Source organism: Neolamprologus brichardi, chromosome 13 (genome assembly GCF_056152115.1).
Source record: "Neolamprologus brichardi isolate AB-2024 chromosome 13, ASM5615211v1, whole genome shotgun sequence".
Lineage (NCBI taxonomy): Eukaryota > Metazoa > Chordata > Actinopteri > Cichliformes > Cichlidae > Neolamprologus > Neolamprologus brichardi.
In genome coordinates this window covers 20,423,985-20,438,418 of record NC_142116.1, presented here as the reverse complement: position 1 = coordinate 20,438,418, position 14,434 = coordinate 20,423,985, and the positions used below count along the sequence as shown (strand labels likewise).

The following is a 14,434-nucleotide window of genomic DNA, read 5'->3' as shown; positions in this document are numbered from 1 at the left end:
CCCCTTGGCACAGTTCTCATTCCAACGCAGCTTCGTGGTCCTTGCTGCGGCTCCAAAGTCCAATCTCATGATGGGCCCCAATCAGCTCGACCTTTGACCTCAACCACTGCCTGGGCTGTCAGCTATGCCTGGAATGGTTCTTGCTTCTCACCAGGCCTCTGAAGATTTCTCAGGAGATGACTGCTGCACCTATATTTCCTTGCTAAGAGGAAAAACTTCTATTTGGAGAGCATGTCAACAATCATCAAACCACATTCTTTAGTTCAGTGAACTTCACTTATAGGCCATCAAAGCCTCATCTGAACATGGATGCACCACTTGCATAGGTTTGATGCCCGTTGAATGAACTGTTAATCACACAAATCGCTGCAAAAATCATATAAAATATAGTTTAATGTTAATTCATTGTTTCATGTTAATCCTGGGCCCCTCCTCTTGACGCATGGACACTCCCATGAGTCAACTCATCAAAACCAGATTCCTGTCTTAAAGAAAAAGGTTAGCTAGATCATGTCCCAGGCAACATCAGGGCATCTCCCCCTCTGGAGCAGCACCACTTCGGACCTATAATCCTGCAATAAAAGATGTTAGTGTGTTTGCATATTAAGTTTGCTTAAAAACTGGCTCCGCCAGGAGCCTGCATACACACCATCATGGCCTGAAAAACAAGATCTGGAAGTGAAATCAAAATAACCTTCACATTTTCCCCAAAACACAGTGTAACAGCATCACCACTCATAACCTATAAACACAGTTTCTTCACACATAAACCCAGAAATCTTGTAGTAGAAAAACATTAACTAGTTGTTCTGGTATAAATCACATGATCAAATCACAAGAAGAATTGTAATGCTGTAGAAAAGAAATATAAATGTTAGCGCTGCGCAGGTGTATACACTCTTTCTCACAGTAATCTCTGTGAACAACACAAACCCATGAATAACACACCCCTGGTAGATTCACAAACACAGAAAGTGGCATTTAAAAGTTAAATCGGTATGCAACCTCGGATCTTTCTGCTCCTGTAAAAAGAAACACATAAATTCATCCACCCTTTTGGCCTGTCTAGGTGGAGGTTAACTTTGAGTCGTGGTCAAGTCTTGTCAGCTTTTATCAGTCAGTCAGTTTGTTTTTATTTCCATTTATTCATTCATTCATCCATTCTTTCTTTGCTGATAGTGGAAACTATCGCCGCATTTGATTTCCACCCTCAGCAAAATGACGTCATTTCAAAAGAAAAAAGAAGAATTTTAGATCGGATTACCTCGCTGAATCCTTTTTAGGCAGGGACTCTCATTTTCTAATCGTCCCAAATAAGTGGCTTTCTCCTGAGCCCATTTTAATGTGGAGAAACTCACTTGTAACAATTTTCTTGACGACGTATCGTATAGCGCTTCTAATCGTGCAGATCTGCTGAGAGAGATTATCGAACAAAACTTTCAGTGCACTGTAAAAGTATCAAAATAAAAAGGCCTTGTTACGTCATGACACAAGCTCCTCATCTCAGGAGGGTAAATCATACCATTACCATGGTTTATCATACTATCATACTAATTGGCAGGCTCAACTTCACAACAAAAGAAAAATCATCAGCTAGATTCACTCCGAACCAACCATCAGCTGCACAACACACAACATAAGCCTAATATGTTATTAGCTATGAGTTTAATCCCCAGATCTGTGCTTCTCACTCATTTAGGCCACACACACCCATTTTATTCAGTTTTCCTTTTTTCCTGTCATCATAAAACATGTGACATGTTGTCATGCACTTCACAAAAGAAGTTTATTCTGACGTATTCAGAGTTGTGTATCTAAGTACAGGATACACTCACACATCAAAACAGGAAACTCAGTGTTTTAGAGTCTCCACTCTAACAAACTCCAACACATCTCATTCACTCGTGCTAAGATTCAGTCACCTTTCCTCAATCTAAGAACGATCAACTAATTTGCATATCAGCTATTAACCCACTAAGATGACAGGACAACAGAAATGCATGTTCAAAATGTAATCACAAAAATAGAATTTCCCTCATACAGTAAATTACTTGTGCTGCATCAAACAAGCAGAAAACATCTCCCAATTTACTGTATTAACAACTAAATTTATTGTCTGATTACTGGTTGGTCAAACCAGAATCTTTTTTCCCACAAAAGTTAAACTGTTGTCCTGCAACCTAGAGAGTCAATTTTTTTTATTTTTGGATAAATTCAGCATTTGATAACAAGTGTCTGTTAAATTTATCCTATTTTAACACTGATGAGAGATAACAAGCTGATCTTCATTGCATGGGTGTTTGTGTTATTAGGCAGGTTTAATGCATGTCTGTGGAGCTGCATATCCAGCAGAACATGTTCTTAAAGCTGCCTGTCCTACACATTTCTCTGCTATTATTTAATCATTTTGTAACTAATGTGCTATGAGTCCATTGATCTTTGCATCACACTAAGTGACTTGGACAAGATAGTAAACAGACTCACATGCTTAAGATGTTGTCTAATCTTCATGAGCTCTCTTGTATTTGGAAGTGTTAGTAGGGTTAATGCATGTTCTGCTTGTGTGTGTGTGATTTTGTATGTTTCTTTTTGCAGTGTTTCAGACTCCTTCACAATTTTCCCACTTAAGCAGTCAGTTTTCTTTTCCCAGGTTTGCTAACCCAAATTTTGATTTCCCAGATTAAACAACAAAATTCCTATGTGTTCTCACCACTCCTCTCACTCTGTTGTCCTCTCCCACTTCAACAGTCCAATAGCAGGCAGTTCTCCTTCAGCTTCGTCCTGTGTTTCACTGTCTCTTCTTGCCATTTTCTCCAAAGGTGGCAAATGTCAAACTCCAACAGTCTCCTCAGTTCTCCTCAAACGTTCTTTTCACATGCACAGTGAATTTGCAGCTTGTTGGGAACACAGTGCCATTCATCCAATCAGGCAGGATGATGGGTTTGCTCTTCTTCTCTGATGCTGTTTGTCCACACTGCTGCTGCTTGCTGGGACTCTTTGCCCAGGACTTTGCTGCTGTCTCTTTATCTGCCATGTCATTGCTCTTTGGAGCTGCATTCCTTGTCTTCAGGGAGGAGTGAGAGCTCACTTGTGAGTTTAAGAGACACATGGTGCTGTAAATAAGTTAGCCAGAAACTTGGCCTGAATGTTTCTAATGATGTTAAACTATAACTTTCTTCCGACCGCTGCATGTGGAAAATTGATTCAGGTCTGCTTGTCACCTGAAAGTGACAAACTAAAACATGTTCATTATTATTATCACTGCTTAACCAACACACACAACTCTCTCTCTCTGTTTTTGTGAATTGTCCTTTCTTAAAAGCAGAAAATGAGATTGTAGTTGTTCTTGGCTGATCAACACAAAACCTTTTTCCTATGATTATTTTTCATCTACAATGTAAACTTTGTCTCTTTTTTACTCTTTTTTTTTTTTTTTTTTTTTTTAATAGCTGGTGACCTGCAGAATCACCGCTCTCACAATCAGAGGCAATTATTTTTACACAGCGCACAAAAACACTGTGACGTCAGACACATTAACACTCACTTTTTTCATCTCCGTAAATAAATCTTTTGGCCAATGGTATGTGCTATCGTGATCCATAAATATGATCACAAGTTTATTTAACTATTTTTCAACCCTCCAAAACAAATAAACAAAAACATGATGCTATGAACGCTCTACACACATGAGTCAAGATGCAGGAAAACTGCTCAGGAAACTCTGCACATTCCAGTTATCACAGTTATCACAGTTCTATTTCCCTCTCTTTGAAGAGTTCTCAGCCAGCTTCTGATCTAATAATGTGTAGCTTGCTCATCAGCTCAGAAAAAACCAAAACGTAACCTCACACAGTGGTTGCGTGCTTTGCCCCACAGTGGCAAAGACTTGCACTTTCATATTCAATTCAGCTTCTCCGTCATGTAGTTTTCAGCTGTTTCATACAGGGTTCAGCATATTAGTTGTTATTATAGGTCTGCTCTATATCTCAGCAAAGTCTCATCCAGGATGACAAGTTTTCAAGCAGGTCAAGTGCCTCTATGCACTTAATTAGTTCAAATATTTACCTATTTTACTTCATATGTCATTGTACTGAATTTGAGCAACCCTAAGCTTAATGCAGATTACTTTCAACAATTATCTACCTCGCATCATGACTGACTGAGGTACCTCTTCATATTAATATTATTTCATCATTAACACCAGTTTACAGGTTATTATCCTTGCTATTATTAGTATGAATACATTAAAGATAAGTTGTAATTTAATTTTGCCGTTCGTTTATTTTTCATTATTCAGTCGGGTCTGTTTCCAACCCTTTTTAAACTTCTTTAAACTACTTTGATCTCCATGTATAAACACTAATTTGTCCGGCGCCTGGACATTTTTTCTCTAGCCACTGCTCATCAGCAGTGAGTTTGGTGGGCTGATTAAATAAAAAGACAGTAACAAAGGAAGTAGTTCAGCAACTTAATGTGCTGTCAAAAAAGTTAACTTACTTCCGACACACAAACATTTATACACAGTCGCGCAGATCCTTACGGCGGATCACTCCTAAACCCTTACGGCGGGTGAGACCTTTAACGTGTTTTACTTTACAATCCTTTCAGCGGATTAGTCCTATGAGCTCCTTATTACACGTATTTTTAGAAATCCGTACAGTGGATTAGACTGTCAACCCTTTCATTTTACGCGAGTGTGATTGAGTGGATTCTTTACCTTCCAAGATCTCTCCGTCTATGCTTGAGGTCTTTCACTGGATCCCAGCGTCATGGACCACTGATAAGAACACCGGCCACTCCTTCCATAGAGGAGGGTGTCAAAAAAACCTCAGTGCGGGGTCCCAATGACGACAGGATACAGCGTAGATCTCTGGTTTGGAGTCACAACAATCGAGTTGCTTTTTCCAACTCCGACTCGGAGGACCAAGAAATGAAAGGAGAAAAACCTCTGGAAAGCAAAGAATCACGGGCCCAGAGTTAATTCATGTACATGGGCGAATCCTATGCAGGAAAGCGCGCCAGGCATTCACTCAGAGTTTATTATATACTGCCCTCTCACGTAACACTCATGGGTGGAGTACAAGTTAGGAAAAAACAACTTCTTATCTGCTGTTTGCATATGAGGCTGCACAGGATGTAAGCTTGCAAGACGAAGAGGAACAAGTTGATTAACGATCTTGTAGTGGGTTAAAACAATACATGTGGGTGTTTGTCTAAACTTGAGCAGACACTTTGTTTTTGCTGACACGCTATATGCAGGCATTACTGTGCAATTCAAATAACGCTGAACATAAAGGTAATAAGGTAAAATCTTTTCACAATCTTACCATATATTTCAAGTTTATATGTTGTGAATTGGCTTGATTTAAATCAAATTGAACTCATTCAATTAAAACCAAATATAACTTGTAATCCAGTCTATTCAAATGTAAAGTCATCTCACTCAATTTGGACTAGCACTGAAAAATACACTGACATCCTCTGTTTCCCAATTAGCAGATCAGAGGTTGATGTTTTATTCATGACTCAATACTTGAATGGTTTTATCTTGTTTATAAATAAACATTTAAAAAGGACATTGCTTCATTGTCTGATTCATTCTTTGTCTGTGTCAGTCCTTAATACACACACATGTATACAATAATTCTAGTTGCCACAGTCTCCGGAGATCCTATGCTCTGTTTTCTTATACTTTTCTTCACTGTTTACCTCATTTTGCCCAATAAAATGTACATTTTTGTAAACAATGACTTGTTTTGGCCTATTAAAAAAACTGTCTCCATATGAGGACGTACTTGAAGAGAAAAAGTCACCACTTTGCATTTTACAAATCAAGTAAACAAACACGGGGCTGTTTATCATATAACTAACTTTTAGGTCTGTGGGATGGAAGGATGGGAGCTTTAAATGTTGTGCCTCCATAATTATTCTAGAGTCTTTACAATGTTCAGCCCCTGCTGTGATTTGGTGCTACATACATAAACTTGGAATGAATTAATCCACCTGTTCACAGGAGATCACAGGAAGATGACACCAAACATCAGAAGATCTTATCGTGCGCCACAGTAAAAGGGTGGTTTCTTGGGGCTAAAAGCACATAATAAACTACAGCAGAAGCTCAAATAAAGCAGGAAATAAGCAGGCAGCACTTGATCTGCTAATGCACGTTTCCCACTTTTATTGTTGCCTCATTCACTAACAGTTCAATGGTGCAAGATTACCATACACAGAATTAGGATATCTGCATGACACATCTATGCTGTACAGCGAATGGATTATAATTATTACAAATACAGTAAACATATTTACATTTTAGTTCAAGCTCCATACAACATAGATATTTACAAAGTATGAAAATGAAACCGGTCTGACAAATAATAAACAGCGTTAATGACGTTTCTTTTTTTTCTTTTCTTTTGGTGAACAAATCTGAAAGGGGGCGGGGTTAACTGATATTAATTGTCTGAGGTGGAAAATATCATGGCTAGTTTTGTTTGAAAGGCATCAACAGAAAAACACACACAGATGTATATGAGGTAGATTTGAGACTTGATCTGTGCATAGGTGCATCTTTGATGTGCAGCTCAGAGATCCACAATCCAACACGTTTCTGTTTCTCTGACCGTCAGGCTGGCTGACCCGAGGTCACGTCAGAGCTTTATTTTTCATCTATATGTAACAGACAGTTGGTACCTCTCCTTCCACGCATTTCATACGACACAGCAGACAGACTGCTGGTTGGTTGACCAGAGTTTTTCAATACCTTTCTGCATTAACACATCTCGAGAGGCGTAGGCGCCAAAAAGTGAATCCGAAGCCAAATGTAGCAGCTGCAGCACGGCACACAGAGCAAATATTTTCATGGGGTAGTATCAGAAATAAGACCTTTGAATATGTAGTCCCTTTAACTTCTTTCCTTCTATTAAACCATTCATTCATTCTTTTTCCTTACGTCCTTCTAACCTTTTCACTGTGTTTTCTTTGCGTCTTTACAACAAGAGTGTAAAGTTAATAGCAGTAAATGTCAAGGCTTTCTGATTCTCAGTGAGATAGAGCGAGCTAGAGGAGCAGAGAGGGATGTGTTAAATGAGGGTTAACTACCACACTCATCCCAGAACAGACTAACCCTGTTAGTGAGTCAGTATTTTACTGACTCACTAACTGACACTGGCACTATCGGGGGTTTAGAGGCGGCGTATGTACACAGATTGAGGAGGATCTAAGTATGACGTGGATGACAGAGGAAATCGGGCGTGGCCCTCCTGTCAAAGTTCCATAAAGCCTTTGAATGAAAACAAACGTCGTTGTGACAGTGATGTACACTGTCTTGTTGGTACATATGTATCAATCTAATAAACTTAAACCTACACCATCCTCCCTATTCTGCTATTCTAAACAGTACTTAGCCGAAACCCAAAGACTGCTTGAGTTAACTTCCTGAACGATCTACAACATATGGTGGAAACCTGAAATTAAGACAGAGAAGACTAGAGGTGAGACATGACCATTACTGAATATTAAAAATAATAAATGACAGATTTAGTGATATTTTCATAAACTATTTATTTACCACATCAATAAACAGCATGGCAGGGCAAAATATTTTTTCTAACATGGCAATCTTTGCCACCGTGGCAGCACGGTGGTTAGCACTGTTGCCGCACAGCAAGAAGCTCCTGACTTCAATTCCAACATCAGGCCGGGGTCTTTCTGTGTGGAGTTTGCATGTTCTCCCCGTGTTTGCGTGGGTTCTCTCCGGGTACTCCGGCTTCCTCCCACCGTCCAAAGACATGCAGCTTGTGGGGATAGGTTAATTGGATAATCCAAATTGTCACTAGGTGTGAGTGCGAATGGTTGTTTGTTCCTGTGTGTTGGCCCTGCGACAGACTGGCGACCTGTCCAGGGTGTACCCTGCCTCTCGCTCTATGATAGCTGGGATAGGCTCCAGCGCCCCCCGCGACCCTGGAAAGGATAAGCGGAAGTGAATGAATGGATGGCAACCTTTTAAAAGTGAAAGGAGACAGAAAGACAGGTGAGAAAGAATAAAACTTAACTGACTTTTTGATGGCATTTTACACAAAGTACTAGTACAGTATCTAGAAAATGTGGGAAAATACTGGCATCATGTACAGTACTTTCTTCTGAAGAAATTATGTTGGGACCCTGAAAAAAACTTACTATGTACAATAATGAATTTCTATACATTTGACATCAGATGAAAACTTTGGTTGTAAGATTTGGATAATTATTTATTAAAAGCTAGAAATTTTAAATGAGAATAAAAAAGAAAAGTATTTCTTTGTGCCCCCCTTTCCCTGTTAATGCTCTACCTGGCCTTTTTATGTTTCCCTCTCACCAGATAACCAGCAGCTTTTATGGCTCCAACAAACATCAGCTGATACTAGAAAGTAATATTAAATCAATTCTAACAACAGCTTATCAAGTTTAAAGGCGCTTCTGCTGTTTAACACGACCTCCGCTAGTTTCCTCTTTCTGGCGCAAAGCGGGAGATAAACAAGCAAGAAAGACGGGACTTGCGGCAGAAACGCTGATCAGCTGATCATTGATCAGTTTCATGATTGAAGTAGCAGCAGGAGAGGGAGGGGGGAGAATGAGAGAAGAAGAGGCAGCTGACAGCGTAAAGACACAGAATAACTCCAGCTTTTTGTCTTTTTTTTAATTGTAGCTGAAGTATGGGACAAATCCGTGTATTTTCAGCTCAATACGAAACATGTAATATTAACTCTGAATACCAGAGGATTCCGTTTTTTACAGGATGGTAGGCAACTCTACTAACTAACCATATGAATAAAATAAAGTTCACCAGTAACATATAGCACCCACCCAGCTGTATAGAAACTCCATCATGCTAGCTAGTACACAGTACCAGTTATTGTAACTGACTGTAAAAAGTTAGCACAACGAAAATAAACTACACCTAAACTTGGTTTGACCCAGATAGACTGCAGGTCATAACTTCTTACCTGAAGCTCATTTCACCTGACAGTCGGACCCGCGGCCGCCTTGGGTCTCTCCACCTCCGCCTCCCCTTTCCCCCATCCACCTGCTGGCTTCCACCACTTGCTAATTTTACTGAAGCTGTGAAAGCTCCACCACAGCCACTACCAAACAATTGAGTTATTTTTACACGTCTGCCAGCATCTGTCCAATCCGCCACCTTTCACTGTTTACACGGTTAAGAAAAAAAGACAACAACAACAAAACATCGGCCCATTTAAAACGAAAAATTACCATCGGCCCACCCGGCAAATACCCAGTATGCCCGATGGCCAGTCCAGCTATGCCCCACAGACAGACTGAGGCCCCGCAGCTATTTTTCGGTAAGTTAAATGTGTTTGTGGCCACTGTCCTTAGCTAGGTCCTGAAATCTAGGCAGCTAAGATGAGAAGTGGGCTCTTCGGGGAAACTTGTTTTGTAAAGTTGGTTTAGCTAAACCGTAGAGGCGAATGACTTGAGCGCGACTAAAGAAATGATGAGAAAAGCACTGTGTTGCTCTTTTGCAGTGTTGCCAACTCCTCAGTAAGGAAAATCGCTATTGGCTGTCCTAAAAGTCGCTAGAAGTCGCTAAATGACGTCATCACCTAATTTGCATAATTGGTCATGCTAATGTAATTGTAATCTATGTTGTTGGAGAGAGAAATAACATCGTGGAAGAGACATAAAGTGAGTAAAAAACATCCTAAATGCATTTAGAATTTATTTAGAACTACAAATTAAATTTATTTTAGCAATTATTGTTTTTTTAATGTCACAATTCCAACCTTGCTCCTTTACCCGGGCTTGGACCGGCAAAAGTGACCCGAAATAGGCACTCTGGTGGAGTTACTTTGTGTGTGTGTGTTTATAAGTAGTTTTAAACCTTGTGATCCACAAAACAGCATAAGAGTAAAAGAGTAAAAGAAGAACTGACTGCGTTACAGCACCCGCTGCTTGTTGAGAGTAAAAGCGATATGAGCTTTCACGTCTTTTTTAGCGACTTTTTTTTAGAAAAAAAGTCGCTAGGGGGTCTGAAAACTCACTAAATATAGCGACAAAGTCGATAAGTTGGCAACACTGCTCTTTTGTCCAGTCATTGATGCTAGCTAAGAGGATGTAATAAATATGTAATAAAGGCAAGATAACAGAGATGAAAAAGGAGTGGTTGTTGAGAAATAAGTGGTGTGCAGGCAAAAAAACCCAGGTGTGAGTGTGTAAAATTTGGTGAGTATTTGAGTGCAAAAATGTGTGGTCTCCAACTAATGGAAAAGGCTGGTCACGCGATGTGCACGTAGTGTTCTTTAAATAGAAGAATTTTTCCCGTTCTCACAGCCCGTCATGTGGCGACATGTGGCGGGCTAGCAGGTTAGTAACATACAGGCCCGGGTTCGAGCCCTCGGCTCACCTGGCTGTGTATGTTCACCTGCTAGGGGGAGGTCCAGGCAGGTGATCTTGGAGTAAAAACTCAAAGGGATGAACCTTGTTCAGCCTGGGCTTCCCCTGACTTTTTGGTTTTGTTTCTTTTTTTTCTTTTACCTGCCACAAACAAACAGACCTCCTTGTTGTCATGGCTACCAAGGACCACTCTTCTTGTGCCAACAAGTCATTGCCTCACAAAACATTATTTCCTATGTTTCCCTGTGGTTTTTTTTCTTTTTATTTTTCACTCGTTCTACGGCCGGCAGGTGGCGCAGAGCACTTGCCCGCCCCTGGCAGGTTGAAGCACAGACAGGCACCAGTTCGATTCTCACTCAATCACTCCAAATCCTCTCTGTAGCTTCGGTCTGCTAGTGGGATTCCTGGTCTGCGCAGGGAATCCCGATGTGTTTTTCTTTTTTGGGGTGTTGGGGCCTTTATTTATAAAGCTGGGACTATCTCCATTGTCATGGCTACCAAGAACAACGCCAGCTTGGGGGAGAGCGGAGAGCGATAAGCACAGACTCATTCATCCTTTCTCCACTTTCTTTTCACAGCTGCTGCGGTGGGAAACGCTGGGACTTGTGTGGCTTTGCAGTTTTTGCGTTGTTGGGAGCTTTTAAGGACCAGCCTTGAATTTTACACATTTGATAAGTGAAGACTGGATGTTTAGTGACGAGAGCTGGGATAATCTGGACAGAATCTGCAGGCTGCATCTCCAAATCAGAAATGGCTTTAGATCTGATGCTAGCAGACAGGCATGCATGTCTCAGGGTGATTACACACTAACACATTGTGATTAATCACACACATTTGTATACATTTTATTCACAAGATAAAAAAAAAAAAAACCACTATACAAAATGTGTTTTTGTGACAGGCTGCTAGTAACAAAGTGCTTAAAGATTTAAAATTGGTTCTTTCCCAAGTTTTCTGTTATGTGCACACACATTCCTCGACTTAGGTGCTTTTTAGTTGTCCAATAATGGTCAGTGCAAAGTGTTTACACAAACAAAAAACAAACAAACAAAAACATTACTCAGAAAATGGTCAGGTACAAGAACTGCAGTAAAAAGGAGTGGAAAAACCAGATAATGTCCAAAGAAATACTTCAGCGTGTGGCTCACGACTTTTGCACAGTACTGTAAATGTTATTAATAATGAAAGATGTCAAAATGTAGCTTTCTCATTTTGAAAAAATTCCCGTACACATTATTCTTTTCTTCTAGTGAAGGTGCCTCCTCCTTCTGACCTTAGGGTAACTAATTTCTCAGACAGTCAATGCTAATGTGCTAAGTCACATTAGCAGCAGTGTTCAGCCTAAAAAATACACAAGTTAAAAGTCATGCATTTGAGTCATGCATCCATATTATTTGTTTATTTATTAAATTATTTTTGAGACACTGTTAGTTGTTAGAAGCCAGTGTTTTAATGATAGGACATATATGACAGTAATGAGACAACCTAAGATATCCAAGATTACCACAAAAACACAAATAGAATCACAGAAAGCTTGTTTCTCTCCCGTTAGTCTTTAGGCCCAGTTATCTTTTACTTTTCTGTGGTCAGTAGCCCTTCATGTCGTATTCTGTCTCTATGTACAATATAGCATTACTAATACAATAACCTGTACGTAAATGAACTTCATTGTGTAATTGATGGCAGTTGTCAAAGTACTAGTCACTTAAAGGTTAAATTTCACATCTAAATTCTCATCTTTGAATAACTAGAACTCTGAGCTATGAAATAAATGTAGTGAGGTTAAAGTATCAAATCAAAGTATCAAATTCTCTGTTATACTTTACATTTATTTTCTATAAAAACACTTTGCTCTGCTGCCAAAATAATTTCCTCCTTTAAAGGAACAAAGTGAGGGTTAAGTGTCATTAGCTGTGGTACTTTATCTCTTCTATGGTGTTGCTGCAGTGTCTGGTGGAGGCCCAACCAGCCTCACGGTTTCTGATGAGACTGCCGTCAGCATGGTGATCAGCTGGGTACCTCCCAATGCTCATGTCCTCCAGTATCACATGTCCTACATGGCTTTAACTGGAGCTGATAGCCAGGATCACACTGTGAGTGGGTCGTAGTCATTACATCTTCACCTCTTCTGGCCTTCAGCCGGCTGTCATGTGTCAGAATTCCAGAAATTCCATAAGTCCCAAAACTTTAAATGAGTTCTGACTGTGTTGGGATGATAGTGTTGTTTGTTGTCTGCAGGTGCTGGTCCCTGGTGGAGAGAAGCAGGTGATGCTGGAGTCATTGCAGCCAGATACACGTTACAGCATGTTAGTCACCGCTGAGTACCACAACAGAGAAGGAGGCAGCGATTCAGCTCAGGGCAAAACTGGTGAGTCAAAGAAGGAAAGATGCCAAGACAGCTCAAGTGCAACTTCCAGTTAAGACCAACAGGCTTACATGCAAAAAGTGCAAATGTCCCATTACTTTACCCTTACAGGAGGACATGCATATGTAACGGAGGGAAGGTGATGTTTTTCAGTGTTCGTTTAAAGGAGGGGAAACCTTTCTCCAAAACGGACAGAGCAGTGGAGCCGCCAAGGGAAAGCACACAACTTTAAAACTGTATAATTGAAATATAATTTATTATATTTAAATAGTTAAAAGTGTAAAATGTATTAAAACAACCCTGGCCAGGGGACAACACAATAAAAAATCAATAAAACACAACATTAAAAATCCGGTGGCGTCCGCCACGATATAAGAGTCACTAAAAAGTTAAAAATCCAGCGGAGTGGTGCAGGAGGGGAACCCGGCGGCGTCCTCGCCTTCCTTCCCACGTTCTGCGCCCCGGTGCGCTAAAAGAGGGAGGCAGCGGCAGTTACTATTCTTCCAGGCAGCTTTCAATCGTTAAAAGGGGAAAGTCCAGAGACTTACCCCGGGTGGGCAGAGCTCTCAACTCCGCCCGCCGCTTCTTTGTAGCTGTCACTCGGCACCGGCCCGTCTCGTCGCCTCCAATTCTCTACAGACGCGTACTCTGGCCTCGTGTTGCTGCAGCAATCGACCCGCTCGCTCTGCGTCTATCGTTGCCGGCGCTGGATCCTCCTCTCTCTTGACGCCAAGCTCCAGCCTTATGTGTCCCTGCGCACTCTGTAAATTACTACTGCCGTTCCTCTCAGGTGTGTCAAATTAATAAAAAGGGGGAAAAGGGCGGAGTCTCTCCAGGACGAGTTGACTGATGCAAGCAAAACATGCGGCATAAATAAAAACACTCCACAAGATACAAAACATGCAATATAAAAAAATAAATAAGCACACTTCACATTAAAACACAGCAAAGTAAAATAACATCCGTCTTCCCCTGGATGACATCCCCCCACACTGAAATATTAGCAGTCCCTGCTAATGCTCCATCTCCCTATAACGCTCTGGTGGAATCCCACGCGTGGTCCTAGTGGACCGCCTAAAGGACATACCTGAGTCACGCTGGTGAGATGACACACAGTCAGTAGGGGGTAAAAACCCATAAAACACTGGCACTGGGAAATCCGAAGGGCCTGTGGTCGGCTCCTCCGTAGGAGGGGTAAAGTCTGGTTGAGGAGCAATGCACACTTTTAAGGCATTCCTATGTAAAGTTTGTATATTACCCCCCTTTTCTGGTTTGGCCTTATACACTAAGCCCGTATCTCCCACCTGTTCCAGCACCACATACGGCTCAGGAGACCACCAGGAACACAGTTTTCCTCTGCCCTGTCTGTTTCGATCCCGTACCCAGACTCTCTCCCCGGGCAACAATGGGAGGGTACAACCTCTCTTCTCATACTGGTTTTTTTGTTGGGAGGCCGCACTATACATCCTCTGCCCAGCCAAACGGTAAGCTAGGGAGAGTTTCTGTTGATGAGAACACACCCACTCACTTACATCCTGCCTCGCCTGCTGGGGGGCCACGCCTAATGCCACGTCCACGGGAAGTCTCAAGTGTCGACCAAACATCAAATAGGCAGGCGCATAACCTGTGGAACTATGGATAGTATTGTTATAAGCATGGACGAGTTCTGGCAGATTT

The 14,434-nt window shown here is 41.1% G+C and overlaps 1 protein-coding gene across 1 annotated transcript; it reads left to right on the top strand.

The window, feature by feature from the left end:
- Window positions 1–11,078: 11,078 nt before the first annotated feature.
- On the top strand, window positions 11,079–12,813 carry LOC148099944 (collagen alpha-1(XII) chain-like). Its single transcript, XM_087849732.1, has 3 exons — window positions 11,079–11,187; window positions 12,340–12,485; window positions 12,631–12,813. The coding sequence occupies exons 1-3, from the start codon at window positions 11,079–11,081 to the stop codon at window positions 12,811–12,813; spliced, it is 438 nt and encodes a 145-aa protein (XP_087705858.1).
- The last annotated feature ends 1,621 nt before the right edge of the window (window positions 12,814–14,434 follow it).

Bases quoted from the DNA above. Each gene is read 5' to 3' on its own strand.
- LOC148099944 (XM_087849732.1), top strand. From the start codon at position 11,079: ATGTTTAGTGACGAGAGCTGGGATAATCTGGACAGAATCTGCAGGCTG. The intron at 11,188-12,339 runs GTGATTACACAC...GTGTTGCTGCAG, and splicing joins ACAGGCATGCATGTCTCAGG to TGTCTGGTGGAGGCCCAACC. The intron at 12,486-12,630 runs GTGAGTGGGTCG...TGTTGTCTGCAG, and splicing joins CTGATAGCCAGGATCACACT to GTGCTGGTCCCTGGTGGAGA.